Below are 13877 nucleotides of genomic sequence, written 5' to 3'. Positions count from 1 at the left end.
AAAACACCAGCCGACACCCCATCCCGCGCAGCCTCTTCTGCAGCTTGGGAAGATCTCAAGGATCCGCCAGCCGGTCAGGGCAACAGTTAGCGCGGTGTGGCGCGTCACACAGAGATAGCGCCATGCATCATCCATCTCCCCCTTATTTAATACCGAAACAGAAAAAAGACGGTAGTTTTTATTGCCGGGAAGCAACCGACTCGTCCTGCAGGCAGGCAGGCAGGCAGGCAGAAGGAGGGCGGGAGGTGTGGTGTGCCCTTTGTTTAAGTGGTCCTCCTAGGCTGGTCGAGGCTCGGAGCAAAGACGAGTAGGCTAGTCTTCTTCGTCGTGCCAAGTGGACCGCCGTAGCGGAATCGAGGCAACCTGAGTGTATATGTATGTACATACATACATAATGCGCAAGTTCATATTGTATTAGGAGCCTTTTGAGTGTATGCTGACATGCACTATGGAAATGGCGCATGCTTCATGGGCTGACTCGCTGCTTGCTTCATCATGTGGTCTCTGCTGCTGAGAAGGAGCGGATATGGGCTCCCACAGGATTTACATTTGCTTAATCCGATTGGGAGCAAGCTATGTTCGTTGTGAAGCAGCTGACTCTTGAGTATTCTATCATTTGTGGGACGGCTTCTTGTCGCCCGTAACGCGTATGCGGTGTCTATGGTATCGCAACCCCCATCACCCCCGGCATATCATTCCGCTATCTCGAACGGGCAAACCATGGATAAAATAATATTCCTGCCCCTCTGAAAGCGGCCATCTACTCTCCCGATGGCGTTCCTTTCCTCCTGTTTCTTTCAGCACTTGCCATCGACCCTGGTAGGCTTCTTCATGGTGTCCTAAGACCGAGAACCAGTCTCACCCTGGCATCTAAGGGAAGCATGGTACGTGTTAAGAGGATGATGATCTTGCTCCCGCCCTGCCGAACACGGGGGCTTGTAAACCCACGGTTCACGGGCAGGGGTCGTGGGGCGCCCTGAGGAGACGAGAGCGGGTGACGATAGTTTTGCTGCCTTTCATCCTCATGCCGGCTCGTCTCGTCGTTGGTGTTGCGCCCACCCCACCCACGACTTTGCGCCGCCCTTTTTGAGCCATACATGTACATGTACATACCCTTCCTTGACGCGCTCACGGCCTCCGTTCGGAGGCCGGGCCGGAGGGTTGGTTGCATGAGCGGGTGCATCTGGGTCCGCGTGCAGCTGATCTCTTGACACCCCGACCTTGTTAGCCTCGCTGGAAGGCCTGATTGTGCCGCGCGAGCAAGCTGTCGAAGACAAAGCCCGGTGACGGTGCGATGTCCTTCACGTTTTCCGTCACGAGGAGCATCTCGTCGGGCTGATCCGCTTCCCTCTCGGCGCCAGAAGCGATTACGCCCGCCCGCTCGTCAATACCGGCTTCAAACGCTTCGGCGACGCTGGAGTACCTAGCACCTGCCCAGTACTGGTGTAGTGTCTTTTGACTGTTCTTTTGGGGCTTGAGTAGGCCCGTTTTCTTCTTTTGCTGGTACCGATTGATCAGCCTCTGGTCTTGCACGTTCTCTGCCGGCTCCCAGGTCGGGTTCTGGTCTTCGGGCCAGTCTCCTTCCCAGAGAACGAGATACTTGTGCACCCTGGTACCCTCCTCTACGAACCATTGGTCATCTAGAAGCTCCTTGACCTCCCATTCGTCAGCAGGAGGCCCATCCTCCTGCCTGATCTTCTGTTTCTTTGCCTGTTGTTGCTTTTGCGCCGAGCTCCCCCCGTTGGGCGCTCGCTCTTTGCGCTTTCTCGCTAACGACCCTGAAGAGTGGCTGGCAGTTTCTGCGGCGCCAGGTTCTTCGGGATGTTTCTCGGGGTCCATTTGCCGACCAAATGCTTGCGCCCAAGCCGGGTGTATCCTTTCGGTATTGGGAGCATTGCTGAGTGAATTGGAAGCTGCGGGGCCAGAACTTGTGACGCTGCTCCCTTGGGGGATAGCTGGTCTTTGAGGAAGAGTGTCTTGGGAAGGTCGGGAAATGCTCCTACCAACCAGAGAAGGGGTCTCGAGGGCAGATACAGATTTGCCAACATGATGAAGAGCGCGCTGATTCACCGATTCCGAGCCGACCTCCATGTTGTCGTCGGATTCCATGTCCGCAGACCTCTCTCTTCCTTCCAGTTGGCGTAAAATTGCAGCATCGTCCGACTCCGCACTGGTACTCTCACCGATCTCACCATCGGCCAGCGCCCGCTCTGGATTTCTCTTTTGCGGCGTAGACAAGGACGGGCCCCCGAACTCCTGAGCCAGCAGTAGGGCTTCGTCTGCCGCGTTCAGCACCGAACCACCAGTGTCCTTCCTAGGGATCTTGGCCGGCCGGCCGGGCTTCTTCTTCTTCTCCTTGGGACCAGCCCCCTGCCTCTCGGCTAACAGGCGTGCCCGCTCTTCCTCCTTCTTCTCGAGGTTTCGGTACTCCCAATCCTCGAGCTCGCGCGGCGAGACGTAATCCAGCACCTTGTTGCATGGTATCAGGAGTTTCACGGTCGGGAGATCGGTAAAGCCGATATGGTAGTGAATCAGGCGCCGAGAAGTCGCGGTCATGTCTTTGCCGGAAGGAAGGATGAACTGGTCGATGATGTAGGCGGTCGAGTCCCTAGGCGGAGCCAGCGATATCCGAGGTGGTGGTGGCCCGGAGCCGGGCACATATTTCCGGATCGAGTGGAGGGGAATCTCAATCGTCGTTTTCGGGCGTGACGGGAGGCGGTCGTCGGCCATGGCTGCCCTGGGGGTTCGCGCGTTGATCCGAGTGCGGGCGCGCCTCGACATGCGCGGCGCGGCTCAGCGCCCGCCAACCAAGGGAAGAATAGAAACTGGGTGGGAAAGGAGATGGGCCGTGTATTCAGTATTTGGGCCATGCCACAGCTGGCATCACAGCACGCCCCGACCGCCGCAATGAAAACGGTGGCGCCAGTTTGTTGAGAGATGGGTTGTGGTTGGAAGTGGGGCCCATCAGCAGGTGAATGCATGGGCCGAGCAGCCTTAGCCACACCAGCCCCTGGAGGGTAACTATCATTCCAGTCAAAGACCGAAGCGACGAATAAACAAAGCAATTTGAACATCGAATGAAGAGGAGTTTCAATTTGTCACGGCAGTAGAAAAAAAGAATATAATTCGCAATTCATCTCCGGTTGCCTTCCTGAATGAACTACCTCCATACATAGCAAAGGTCCATCACCCTCCATGGCTATAAAGCTCCAGATCGTTGCACTAAACAATAACAATGATCCATGCCAACTAAGCAGGAAATAACTAGCAGTCTGTAGCCCACCCGACTATCAACTTGTTTATATGGGGATTTCCTGCCACCAGATCTTGCCCTCTAAGGATGCATCTAATATGGCTTAGATTATTGGACCTTTTTTTCCATCCTCCGCGTTGCGCACAAGTATATCTGCATCAGCACCTCGGTAAAATCATGGTAGTAATCTTGAGGGCAGCAATTTCCTGCTATTTTTTTTACCCTTATGAGCCAAACAACAGCTTAACAATCGTGTACTACCCGATTCTCCAGAACTTCACCTTCAAGGTAAACATGTACCAAATTCTGAATCCTGATATCACCATGCGCAACCCTACTCCTTGGAAAAGGCACACGGTATCTCGTCTAATAGTTGTTTTTCTCGATATAGAATCTCGATATCCGTCTTGGTCCATGGTGTTGAGTTTCCGTACGCTAATGAACTGCAGAGTCTGAGACAAACTCTAACCGTACAAATTATGTGTGAAGTACTGATATCGAACATGGAGTTCTCTACGAACATGTCCTTGATCAGCCATACTTCTCGAAGAGAGGAGCCGCGACTCCGAGATTTTGCGTGGCAGCCGTACTACGCTCGGGCCCGATATTTGTTGCACTTCAGTTGAAAATAGGTAGCATTGGCAGGAGGGGCCTGGCCGTTCCCGTGACAGCTACCTCTGTAGCAGATCTTAGATGTGAGGAGGCTTCTCTGTATTCAATCCTGAAATGTTCGTAGATGCAGTGCAGTGTATAAATTACGGAGTAGTAACTTTCCAATTCAGGTAGCTCTTATCGCTTATCGCTCATCGCTTGTAACTAGCTTGAAGGAAGATCTTGGCGCCCGAGGCTTGGAAAATCCCAGCGAGTGGTCCGTAGTTATCCACCACAAAGCTCGTCGCATTCCATCTCCATCCGCAACGGCAACCTTGCTGCACAGGAGCCATTGACCTTGCCAGCCCGGGGTTTCGAACAAACGAATCCAAACATCCCCACTCAGTCCTAACCTCTACTCCCACCCAGCTCCGCTTTTTTTTTTTCGGCTTGAACCCCAAACATCGGAACTAAGACTGCGGCACCGCTGCAAGATGCTCGCGTCGACAGCGACGACCATGCTCCGCGCCGGCGCCGGCCGCTCCGCCGGTGCCCTCCAGCCAACACTCCTTCGCACCGCCGCCTGCCCGTACTCCGCGGGCCTCTCCGTCTCCCCGATCCCGATGGTCGCGAGCCCCACGAAACAGACCCAGAACCGCCGCGTGTCGACGACGACGACGACGAGGCCGACCGCCTCGTCCCTCCTCATCAAGCGCGGCGTCGCCCAGCAACCGCCGCGCCGCGCCGCCTCCGCCCACCACCACCAGCAGCCCGCGCCTACCCCGGACGCCGAGGCCGACGCCCGCGCCGCCGACGCGGCGGCCAAGGCGGCGGCGGCGGCGCACCCGGAGCAGGTCGTGCTCGACTGGAACACCTTCTTCCAGCTGCGCAAGGCGCGGCGGCGGTGGCAGTCGGCGTTCAGCGTGCTCGGGTCGCTGGCCGCCGGGTCGGGCGGCGCGGTGGCGCTCAGCTCGGGCGCGGCCGACGGCGTGGTCGGCCAGATCCCGCTCGACCCGCTCATCACGCTCGGCCTCATGACCATGGGCTGCGCCGCGCTCGGCTGGCTGGTCGGCCCCATCCTGGGCACGACCGTGTTCAACGCGCTCAAGAGCAAGTACAAGGGCCCCATGGCCGTCAAGGAGAGCGAGTTCTTTGCCAGGATCAAGAAGCACCGGGTGGATCCGAGCGCGAGTTCGGTGCGGAATCCAGGTGGGTTGTTGTGACCCTTTCCATCTTCTTTCCCTCAATGTTCCTTTTCTATCTCCCCGGGTTTTTTTCTCTTTCCCATTTTCAGCAGGAGGTTGCGACTAACTGTTTGTAGTGCCTGACTTCTACGGTGAAAAGATCTCGAGTGTGGCTGGCTACCGGCAATGGCTGAGGGACCAGAGGGCGTTCAATCGGAAGAAGACGGGCGCGATATAAGAGGCTTGTTTAAATAGTTAAGCCGGGGATTGTCGTTGATGATGGGGAATCATGCTATGAGATCACCCATGGGCAACCGCGCGTGGGATGCTGGCATTGGTGTTCTCCCCAGTTTACCAAACCTGTGTTATTGGTTGCCCGGAGTTTAGGGGTTCGCGGTTGTAACATAATCAGCAGGACATCTCCAACAGGTAGCGAGAAAAAAAAAGTCTCCCCTTGATACAACACTGCACTGATATGACCTCTTGGTAGGCATGCTCTGTCTAACAACACCCCCGTCATATATACGGAAATGTAGGATCGACCTCCTGCTTCCAAGCCTTCATACCCCCAACAATGTCAACGATCCTCCTCTTACCCCCTTGATCCAGCCCAAGCTCCTTGAGCTTCTCTACCGTCTCCTGTGAATCCGCCCCCGTCCGACACACCACGAAGATGGGCTTGTCACTGGTTGCTGCGTCCGCAGGCAGAATCTCACTAGCCGGCCCGCCGTCTCGCTTGATCGCCGCCGCCTTCATGAGGAATTTCCCGAACGGCACGTTGATTGCGCCTTCGATGCTGCCAAATGAAAAGTGTTCCTTCTCGCGCGTGTCGATGAGTATGTGCTCGGGCAGTTCGCCCTTCTCCCTTGCGGCATGGTACGCCGCGGCCGTGATGCGTTCTTCCGGCGGGAGGCTCACGGCCGGCGTGGGAGCGCTGCAGAACTGTACGTAGTCCGGCGTCCCGGCCTTGATGCCCTCCAGCGTCAGGGTCGAGTTCTCGCCGCAGGCGAAGCAGTTCCTCTTGCGGCCGCCCATCTTGAGGGCGCGGAAGGTGTACGGGCCCACTGCGCTCTCGAGGTCGTAGGTGTAGATGAGGAGCGTCGGCTGTTGGAGGTTCCTCGCAGTATTGCTGTCTCCTCCCGCGGCCTCGGCCGGAATGTGCAGCGCGGACGCGAGGATCTTGATGGCTTCGCCGGCCTGTGCCACCCCCATCATGCCAACCACTGGGCCCATGATTCCCGCCTCGCCGCATGATACCATGGAGCTCGGTGGTGGCGGTTTTCGAAAGCAGCATCGGTAACAAGGAGCATACTTGCCGTCGACCAAGCCTTGGGGTGTTGGCGGACAGTTTAGCACGGTGAGCTGGCCCGACTTTTGGATTGCTGCGGCCGTGACGAGGGGCTTGCAGACGAGGACGCAGACGTCTGAGATCAGGTACCTGGTTACCGGGTTGTCGGTACAGTCCAAGATGAGGTCGTACTTCGATATAATGTCTGCGGCATTTTGGGGGGTGAGTTGAAAGGGGTAGGGGACATAAGTAGGCAAGGGGTTGAGCGCTTTGAGGTGCGCGATCAAGCTGTCAACCTTCTTCATGCCGATCCTAGAGGTCGAATGGCCGACCTGACGGTGGAGATTGGAAGCCTCGACGACATCGCCGTCTATGATGCCAATGGTCCCGACCCCCGCGCCGGCAATATACTGAGCGGCGGGGCAGCCCAGGCCGCCGGCTCCGATGATCAGTACTCGGGAATTAATTAATCGGAGTTGCCCTAAGAGGTAAACGGTCAGAGTCTTGTTCTTTACTTTCAGCTACTGGTAAGAAGCTCACCCTCCTTCCCCATGCCGGGAACGATCATCTGGCGAGAGTACCTTTCGAACTCATCATCTGTGAGCCTGCGGCCGGATCCGTTGGCCACCGAGTTTGACGCACCGGCTGCGCCGTTGATTGACTTCCTAATCCCGGCGTTTTCTTCCATGGCCTCGATGGATTTCGCACACGGGAGCCAAGGAAGTCAGGAAGCCGACTTGTGCTCTGTGGACTGTGGCGCCTTTGAACGCTAGCCACAACCCGTCACCTCCCTATGGTGCACTGCTGTTGGACGCTGCAGAACCCGAGCCGGAAATGTGGAGAGCGCTTGGCCATTCGGTCTCTTTCGTTCGTTGCACCGCTGGCTCCGGGAGATTTGGCGTGCCGCCGTCTTGCGTAGGGCTGAGACGACATGCCCCTCCCCCGCCATGATCCAGATCCTAGCTTTTCTCTTGGCGGGGCGTGGAAATTCCCACCTTGTGGGTCTGGCCAGAGGGCGGTGAGGGAAAGCCCCGCTAAAAAGTTCAAACGCCCCTGTTCTTGGCTGCTTGCCTGGGGGGCTTTGGATAATGCTCCGTACGAAGCACCCCGACCACCTACTACTAACCCATTTCCTCCTACGGAGTAAAGCCGTACCCTCTCACCATTTGTGCTCGGGTGCTGTGGAACGGACATACGGTACAAAATGGTAAGCAGGTCATTTTTACTTTCCCGTTAACTCGTGATTTTTTTCCATTCCCAGACTCAACACAGACCAAACATGGCAGGCCCCGACAGCCCCCCGCCCGTCCAAACGCCCAACGGCACGGCAAAAAGCCCGGGCCCGGCTGGACGATCCCCTCCTGCCGCGCAAGCTGCACCGCGAGAACAACGTCGTGTCCGACAGCTTCATCAACTCGAAGCAAGACAAGCTCCTGATCAAGCGCTCGGCTTTCCTCGCGCGCGTCGCCAAGTCGTCCGAGAAGTCCACGGGGACCAAGAAGAAGCGGCGCCGCCCCAGCAAGAAACTCGTCACCACCCTCGAGTCGCTGGGGGACGCGCTCGATGACATCCAGGCCGAGATCGACGAGAAGGAGGCGGACGGGTCCACGATGGACGCCGAGCAGGCTAGGCAGGGGAAGGTGCGGCACAAGAGTCTGAAGACCAGGCCTGGGGCGCTGAAGAGGAAGGAGAAGCTGGTCAAGGGAGAGATAGAACGGTTTAGGAAGAACCTGGCCCAGCTGGCGAACATCTCAGCTGCCACCCCGTCAACGTCGGCACCAGCAGCAGCACGAGCACCAGCAGCAGCATCCGAGGCGGATGCGGGACAGGAGAAAATGGACACGGAGCAAGTAAAGGAGCAGGGGGCAGAGACAATGGCACAGCCTACGTCCACGTCCAGCCGGTGGGCGGCATTGCGGGGGTTCATTTCGGCGACAATGGAGCAGAACCCCGCCTTCTTGAACAAGACCTGAATACACGAGATTTCCCCCGTCACCGAACTGCCAAGGGAGCAAAAATGCTGTCATCCTTCTCGGGGGTATCAATTCGAACCATTGCGCTGCTCGCGAAGGACGTCAATCTTGCAACAAACTGTAAATCCGTGCCTCCCTGCCTCTCATATCCAAGAATAACGAAATGATGCCAACCCGAACAGCCACACCTCATGGCCATGACCCCATATTGTTTGTTTGTTTTGAACGAACGCCCGCCAATCCCGGGGTGTTGCTCATATCCTGGTAACGCCCCAACTCCTGCAACACAAACGCCATGCTGATAGCCTTTGACAACCCCATTATCCCTGGCAACCGTCCAGTTCTTTATATCCTTCCGTCTCTTGCCAACCGGATTATCAAGTTTAACCAACAAAGGAGCCGAGCCTTCCCGATAATAGGAAACCTGTCGCATGACCACCACCCCGTATTCGAACGCACTAGTCGACGCGCGGTGGGTCATTCGATGAGCCGGCAAACGGGCTCGCGCTCCGCCGCCTCTCGCCCTCCTTCCGTAGTGACTCGACAATCCGGAGCATCTCTTTCCTCCCCCCGCGGCTGTCGATCATCTTCCCCGCCATCGACATGGACACTTTCTCGTTGGAGTTTGCGTTCAGCAGTCGCTTGATGAGCAGGTGCCTCATCAGGATGCACACAAAGACGCCGCAGTCCTTGCTGTTTTCTTGTTGCGGGGTGTCTTCCAGCTGGTGAAACCGCAGGGGAATGCCGAGCACCATGCCCAACCGCTCGGCCCCTCTCCTAGCGGCCGAGAAGTTGGACCCGCCTAGCGAGTCATAGTGGAACGCCACCCGGTCGATTACCGAGACGAGCAGGAGGGACCAGTGACTCCCGCTGTCAGCGTTCCAGCGGTCCCGACTGTCGCTGATCGGGAGGAAGATGTGTGTGACCTTCCGGAAGTCGGGCAGGGCGGAGGCGTCACCTTTCAGGTCGGTGGTCTGCATCAAGAGATGCGAGACGACGGGCCGGAGGAGGACGATCCGGGCTTGCGGGTACTTGGGCAGAACCTCTCGCTCGAGCCATCTGCGCGTGCATTAGTCTTGAGAGACGCGAACCCTGGAGCTCGAGGCTATCTATATCGTACTCTTCCCAAAACGCGATGGCCTGCCGTTGTATTGGTTAGCTGGAGAGCAGAGCGGCCGAGACGGTGGAAGCATACACTATCCGTAAGCCAGTCATGTTTCAAGGCTTTGATATCTTCGGTATCAACTGAAGCGGGGAGGGTCAGCGACAGCGGTCAGGAACGGCCGAATGAGAAAAAGAGATATTTTCACGTACGGCGGATATCGTGGTCTGATCAGAGAAAGGGTTAGTCCCTATAACAATGAGGAGTGGAAGTAGAAGACTCACAAGAGAGGTACGGCTTTGGAGAAGACATTCCGAGCTGTCCGGAAAATCAGACGTCAGTCCCATGCAAAATTGCCACCAAAGCAATCGTCCTTCACCAGGCGGGTTTCGCGACGTTCCAGGAGCATTGGAAACTGTGCTAGTGCAAACGGCTAGACCGTTGTTTCGTTTTGCTCAACTGCTCCCCGAACTCTCTCTTGTTGCGCCACACCCGTGTCCCCCACAGTCTCGTATTGAAAGAATCGCTCGCGCGGGAGCAACAGCTCGCGCTGAAGCAACAGCTTTCGTGTCCGCACTTTTCAAAACTCTCCGAGCCAAAGGAAGGTCGCCCCTAGCATAGCAGAGGAAGTATATGTTCTTACACTATCACCAAAGTGCCTCGCCATGCTCTGCCGAAAACGCATCCTTTCGCCGGAAGGATCGGAGGCTGAACTGCGCAAACACGAGTCGGGAAGAAAGGTTTAAAGAGGGCGCAATCGACACGTCGGCACGTAGATGATCGGTCAGGGCGCTGTGGAGGGCGGCAATTACCAAGCAGGCCCGGAAGACGCGGAGGAGCTGGAAGGCGACTGAGGATTCGTCCGGGGGACCCTTTTGGCAAGGCTCGCGGGTTGAAGGCCCCTGGATGGAAAAGGGACGGCAAGGTAAATATCGGGGATGCAACACAACCTAGATCGTCTCGGCGGGGTTCATTGAGGACTGGAATTCAAGGAGCCTAAGAGAACCGGAATGTCTGCGATGCTATATCGTCGCCAGTCAATTGGGATGACTCGCGGGGAGAAGACCTAAGACGCAACAAGGCGAGGCCGAACGGAGGGAAATCGAGCGGAATTTAACGTTAGCGTCCCCGCAATGCCAGTGCCCAGTCAAGCACCCCCCTCGCATTGTGGCTTGGTTCTGCACTCCGAAATCTCGAACAGAAATCTCTGTACGAGACTTAAAGATTGTAGTAAAGTGTTAATGTGAGGCTAAAATAGGCAACAATGGGACGAAGTTTTTCTGTTTGTCCGAGTTCAAAACTCGAATCCATCGAGCCCACAATAAAAGATGCTCGAATGCCCCCAGGCCGGCAGTCGTGGGACCCCAGACAGACGTCACCACAAGGCTCTTCACACCCGGGCGTGCTGGCAAAGCACTAGCGTTGCGCCAAGACGTTTCGCGCCGGGGGAGTGGTGTGCTGGCCGCCCCGGCAGTGAGACATCACCCCAAGACCCAATGCAAGCACGGAAATGGAAGGTTCCAGCCCCTCGAGTGGTTCTTGTTCCTGGACAACATGGGATTCGGCGATTGCGTGGCAAGTGGAAATGCGCTCAAGGCCTGCTACGTTGGCGTGATGCGACATCGACGGTTCTCCTGCTGCGGGAATGGGAGCTGCAGCTTGCACCTGCAGGCGCCGAACTGAACTATGGAGTGCTGCACGACGGACAACAACGCACGCTTTGGGGGCTCCGGAGCCGGCCAGGGTATCGGCTGATAAAAGAGCAACATAGAGCGCGCCACGAATGATCGACTATAACTCTGCAGAGAATTGTAGTAACGCTGAGGTGTTATTCCTGGTCTTTGGAGCATTCTGCTCTCTGCGTAATTAATTTCCTTGTTGGCTTGCTGGAAGATGCAGCACACGATTTCGCTCCAGATTGGCCTCCACGCGAGAGTGAGAAAAAAAACTATTTACATGCATCTGCTCGTCATCCTGTTGGCTACGGCCATAGCAGATGGCCAAGGATAAATAAACGGTTGCATCTTGCGGATGCTGATACATATTACCTAGCCTAACCAGTTGGCCAACTAAGTTAGCTTAGCTATATAAACCCTAATTATCACTGTCTGTTCTCCAGGAGTTCGGGGCACGGAAATATAGATTCATTGGTATTTTAACATAGCTTGGCCGTCGATGTGAAAGAATCAAGGCACGAATTAACGCTTCCGAAGTTTTAGTCTCTAGATATTACTTTGCCCAGCTTGCTCCTTGATCTGGACTCAGAACCTCTAGTATACCATGTCAAGAGAGCACTCGGCATTGCTTCAAAGATTGCAGAACTTCCAGCAGTTAAGACAACTTTACCCATCGGCTGGCTTATGTTGTTAAAACAGCGAGGCGTGTTCACATCGTCAGTTTCGGTCTCAATGAACAGCAGTTCAATCCCTATAACCCATCTCACTTCAAATGTCTGCGTGCCCAAGGCGACTTTCTCTCAGCTGTGCACGAATGGTCCGACTATGAATCGGGATACTGCTGAGTACTTGATATAGGCCGCCAGCTGCCGGAGACTTACTACCTATCAATTTCGTCTCAACACGCATGAGAGAAGCAGGGCAAACCCACATCAAAGAGTCACTATGACCACATATATAATGCATAACCCTATGCAGGTGTTCTGTCGCTACCCTTACCTTCTCTCCGTACGTAGTTCAATTCCTGGTGTTGAGTCTTCTTGCCAGAGCGAAGACCGCAAAGCCATTCCACAGCACGAGAAAACTTCGACAAGCCAACATAAGAGGTCGTCTAAATACGGTGGTAATGCTAGTCACTCGCACCATCTCGGCAACAAATCGCAATATGTGCACAGGCGGCAACCGCTCTCACTCGCTGCGTTTATTCAGGTCAATCTCAGAGGCGCTGTCGCCTCAATTTCGTCGGCCCGCGACACGGTATGTTGAGATGATGGAGAAATGGTAGGTACTTGGCTCTTTGCAACTCTTTTTTTCGTACCGACATTGTACTGTTTAATTATTTGCGCTTCACATCCTGTTCCATTGATCCTGACTTTCCAGGATCGACCTTTCCCCCAGTCCTCTCTGCCTACTGATACAGCTGGACAACCTTGCGAGTTGTTTCTGATGCTTTAGGGCACTGAAACCCCCATATGGTGCTTCGGTTACGAGCACCATGAATTCTTACTCCCAAAGATAATTCGCAAAGGACAAGATCTATGTGTACAAGGCTAACTCGCGGTGTTAGCAAGCAACCAAATACCAGACATGTCCTCTTCCAAGCGTCTAGGACCCCGAGTTCAACAATGTCTGACATGGGCATATGCATGGATGGCAGCAAGGGCAGCGCTCAGTAAGTGAACACGAACCGGAGAAATTGGGATCCTCTTGTGAATTGCCCCAACTTCCAACCTTTCTTCCCCTCCTCCCACCCCCCCACATCAAGCATCTAACCTGAGCAAGCTTAAAATCATTCCGGAGAGGAGCAGCGCGGGACTGACATCTTGCCAGGAACGCCTCGGACGTTTTACGCAAAACTGGCACCAGGCTCACCTCTACAACGCGTGATCCCGCATATCATCGCGCCCTCTTGCCTTATCTCAACCTCGACAGCACCCTCCCGCGACCTCCCCTTTCCACGTCCGCGTCGCTCTACATCGCCTCCCGCGTCGGACTCGCCGCTGCCGCCCGATACGACAAGGCCATCTTACCGCTCAATAACGAGAGCAACAGGACCGAGGCGCGGAAGATTCGGATGCGAGCCAAGTCTGATGGAGTGGTGACCGCCTCCGCCGCTGCCACTCCGCCCGCAGCCGGCATTGGCACACGGACACCGGATAACGCTCTCTGTTCAGAGATCCCCAGAGAAACCCGGTTAAAGAAAGACACTGCTAGGGGACGCACGGCAGAGGAAAGAGTGGCGGCACCAACTGGCAAGGCGGCCGAATCGGCCAACGCCGCAGACAGACCCACGAACAAGAAGCGGATCTCCAACGATAGCGCCGTGATCAGAGCCTCTACGCTTCGTCTGAGCCCGTCGCCTATCATCTGTGACCCCTGTGACCCGGGCAACCAAACTTTCTACTTTCGACAGCTGTTCTGGTGGCTCGGTGGGCCTTTCTTTTGATTCGGGCTGTCTAGTCCCGGTAAGCAGGTGGTAATGATAAATGTAATCTGGAAATTTCATTATTGCTCTGAAACTTTTCTCTGCAGGGCTTTTTTTTTTGCCTGGAAGATTGAATGGAACCTGCATGGACTTTGCTTGGAGTTAAGGATGGTCCTCGCCCAACGGAGCTTGCCGAAGTAATGAGGGTGTGGGCGGATGTGGTTTGATGCTTGACCCCTTCTGCATCTGTTCTAGGAGGCAATCTGGGGCAGAAGGTTGTGAACTGATCTCATGGCAACATGAAACGCCATCCCACTCCTAAGAGTCGATATTCGTTGCTTTTCTATCTTGCTAGTCAATGGCATAGGAATAATTATTGTACTTC

At 55.5% G+C, this 13877-nt stretch overlaps 6 protein-coding genes across 6 annotated transcripts; 3 read left to right on the top strand and 3 right to left on the bottom strand.

Annotated features, from left to right (window-relative positions):
• Positions 1 to 1224: 1224 nt before the first annotated feature.
• P884DRAFT_204581 (uncharacterized protein) lies at positions 1225 to 2730 on the bottom strand (the record flags this gene model as incomplete). The annotated part of the gene is made up of 1 exon (XM_069438587.1): positions 1225 to 2730. The coding sequence occupies one exon, from the start codon at positions 2728 to 2730 to the stop codon at positions 1225 to 1227; it is 1506 nt and encodes a 501-aa protein (XP_069296281.1).
• Positions 2731 to 4163: 1433 nt separating this feature from the next.
• P884DRAFT_310516 (mitochondrial import protein Pam17-domain-containing protein) lies at positions 4164 to 5645 on the top strand. Its single transcript, XM_069445188.1, has 2 exons — positions 4164 to 5053; positions 5166 to 5645. Exons 1-2 carry the CDS (start codon positions 4339 to 4341, stop codon positions 5264 to 5266), a joined length of 816 nt encoding a protein of 271 aa, XP_069296280.1. The 5' UTR covers positions 4164 to 4338; the 3' UTR covers positions 5267 to 5645.
• Positions 5485 to 7222, bottom strand: P884DRAFT_286178 (uncharacterized protein). Its single transcript, XM_069443813.1, has 2 exons — positions 6857 to 7222; positions 5485 to 6797 (listed from the first exon to the last, which is right to left on the bottom strand). The coding sequence occupies exons 1-2, from the start codon at positions 7002 to 7004 to the stop codon at positions 5545 to 5547; spliced, it is 1401 nt and encodes a 466-aa protein (XP_069296279.1). The 5' UTR covers positions 7005 to 7222; the 3' UTR covers positions 5485 to 5544.
• On the top strand, positions 6856 to 8289 carry P884DRAFT_310512 (ribosome biogenesis protein SLX9-domain-containing protein; the record flags this gene model as incomplete). Its single annotated transcript, XM_069445187.1, has 2 exons — positions 6856 to 7297; positions 7589 to 8289. Exons 1-2 carry the CDS (start codon positions 7264 to 7266, stop codon positions 8287 to 8289), a joined length of 735 nt encoding a protein of 244 aa, XP_069296278.1. The 5' UTR covers positions 6856 to 7263.
• A 15-nt stretch (positions 8290 to 8304) lies between these two features.
• On the bottom strand, positions 8305 to 9709 carry P884DRAFT_227033 (uncharacterized protein). Its single transcript, XM_069439672.1, has 5 exons — positions 9676 to 9709; positions 9604 to 9618; positions 9485 to 9534; positions 9410 to 9429; positions 8305 to 9348 (listed from the first exon to the last, which is right to left on the bottom strand). The coding sequence occupies exons 1-5, from the start codon at positions 9701 to 9703 to the stop codon at positions 8748 to 8750; spliced, it is 714 nt and encodes a 237-aa protein (XP_069296277.1). The 5' UTR covers positions 9704 to 9709; the 3' UTR covers positions 8305 to 8747.
• A 2983-nt stretch (positions 9710 to 12692) lies between these two features.
• P884DRAFT_271058 (uncharacterized protein) lies at positions 12693 to 13513 on the top strand (the record flags this gene model as incomplete). The annotated part of the gene is made up of 2 exons (XM_069442403.1): positions 12693 to 12739; positions 12898 to 13513. 2 exons carry the CDS (start codon positions 12693 to 12695, stop codon positions 13511 to 13513), a joined length of 663 nt encoding a protein of 220 aa, XP_069296276.1.
• Positions 13514 to 13877: the final 364 nt, after the last annotated feature.

This window comes from Thermothelomyces heterothallicus (assembly GCF_042370625.1).
Source record: "Thermothelomyces heterothallicus CBS 202.75 unplaced genomic scaffold P884_scaffold_17, whole genome shotgun sequence".
Taxonomy (NCBI): domain Eukaryota; kingdom Fungi; phylum Ascomycota; class Sordariomycetes; order Sordariales; family Chaetomiaceae; genus Thermothelomyces; species Thermothelomyces heterothallicus.
Note: the sequence above shows the minus strand (reverse complement) of the source record. Positions and strands in the feature narration are given on the sequence as shown.

Bases quoted from the DNA above. Each gene is read 5' to 3' on its own strand.
- P884DRAFT_286178 (XM_069443813.1), bottom strand. From the start codon at position 7,004: ATGGAAGAAAACGCCGGGATTAGGAAGTCAATCAACGGCGCAGCCGGT. The intron at 6,798-6,856 runs GTGAGCTTCTTA...TTTACCTCTTAG, and splicing joins TCCCGGCATGGGGAAGGAGG to GGCAACTCCGATTAATTAAT.
- P884DRAFT_227033 (XM_069439672.1), bottom strand. From the start codon at position 9,703: ATGTCTTCTCCAAAGCCGTACCTCTCTT. The intron at 9,430-9,484 runs GTATGCTTCCAC...ATACAACGGCAG, and splicing joins ATGACTGGCTTACGGATAGT to GCCATCGCGTTTTGGGAAGA. The intron at 9,349-9,409 runs GTACGATATAGA...ATGCACGCGCAG, and splicing joins GCCATCGCGTTTTGGGAAGA to ATGGCTCGAGCGAGAGGTTC.
- P884DRAFT_310516 (XM_069445188.1), top strand. From the start codon at position 4,339: ATGCTCGCGTCGACAGCGACGACCATGCTCCGCGCCGGCGCCGGCCGC. The intron at 5,054-5,165 runs GTGGGTTGTTGT...AACTGTTTGTAG, and splicing joins GAGTTCGGTGCGGAATCCAG to TGCCTGACTTCTACGGTGAA.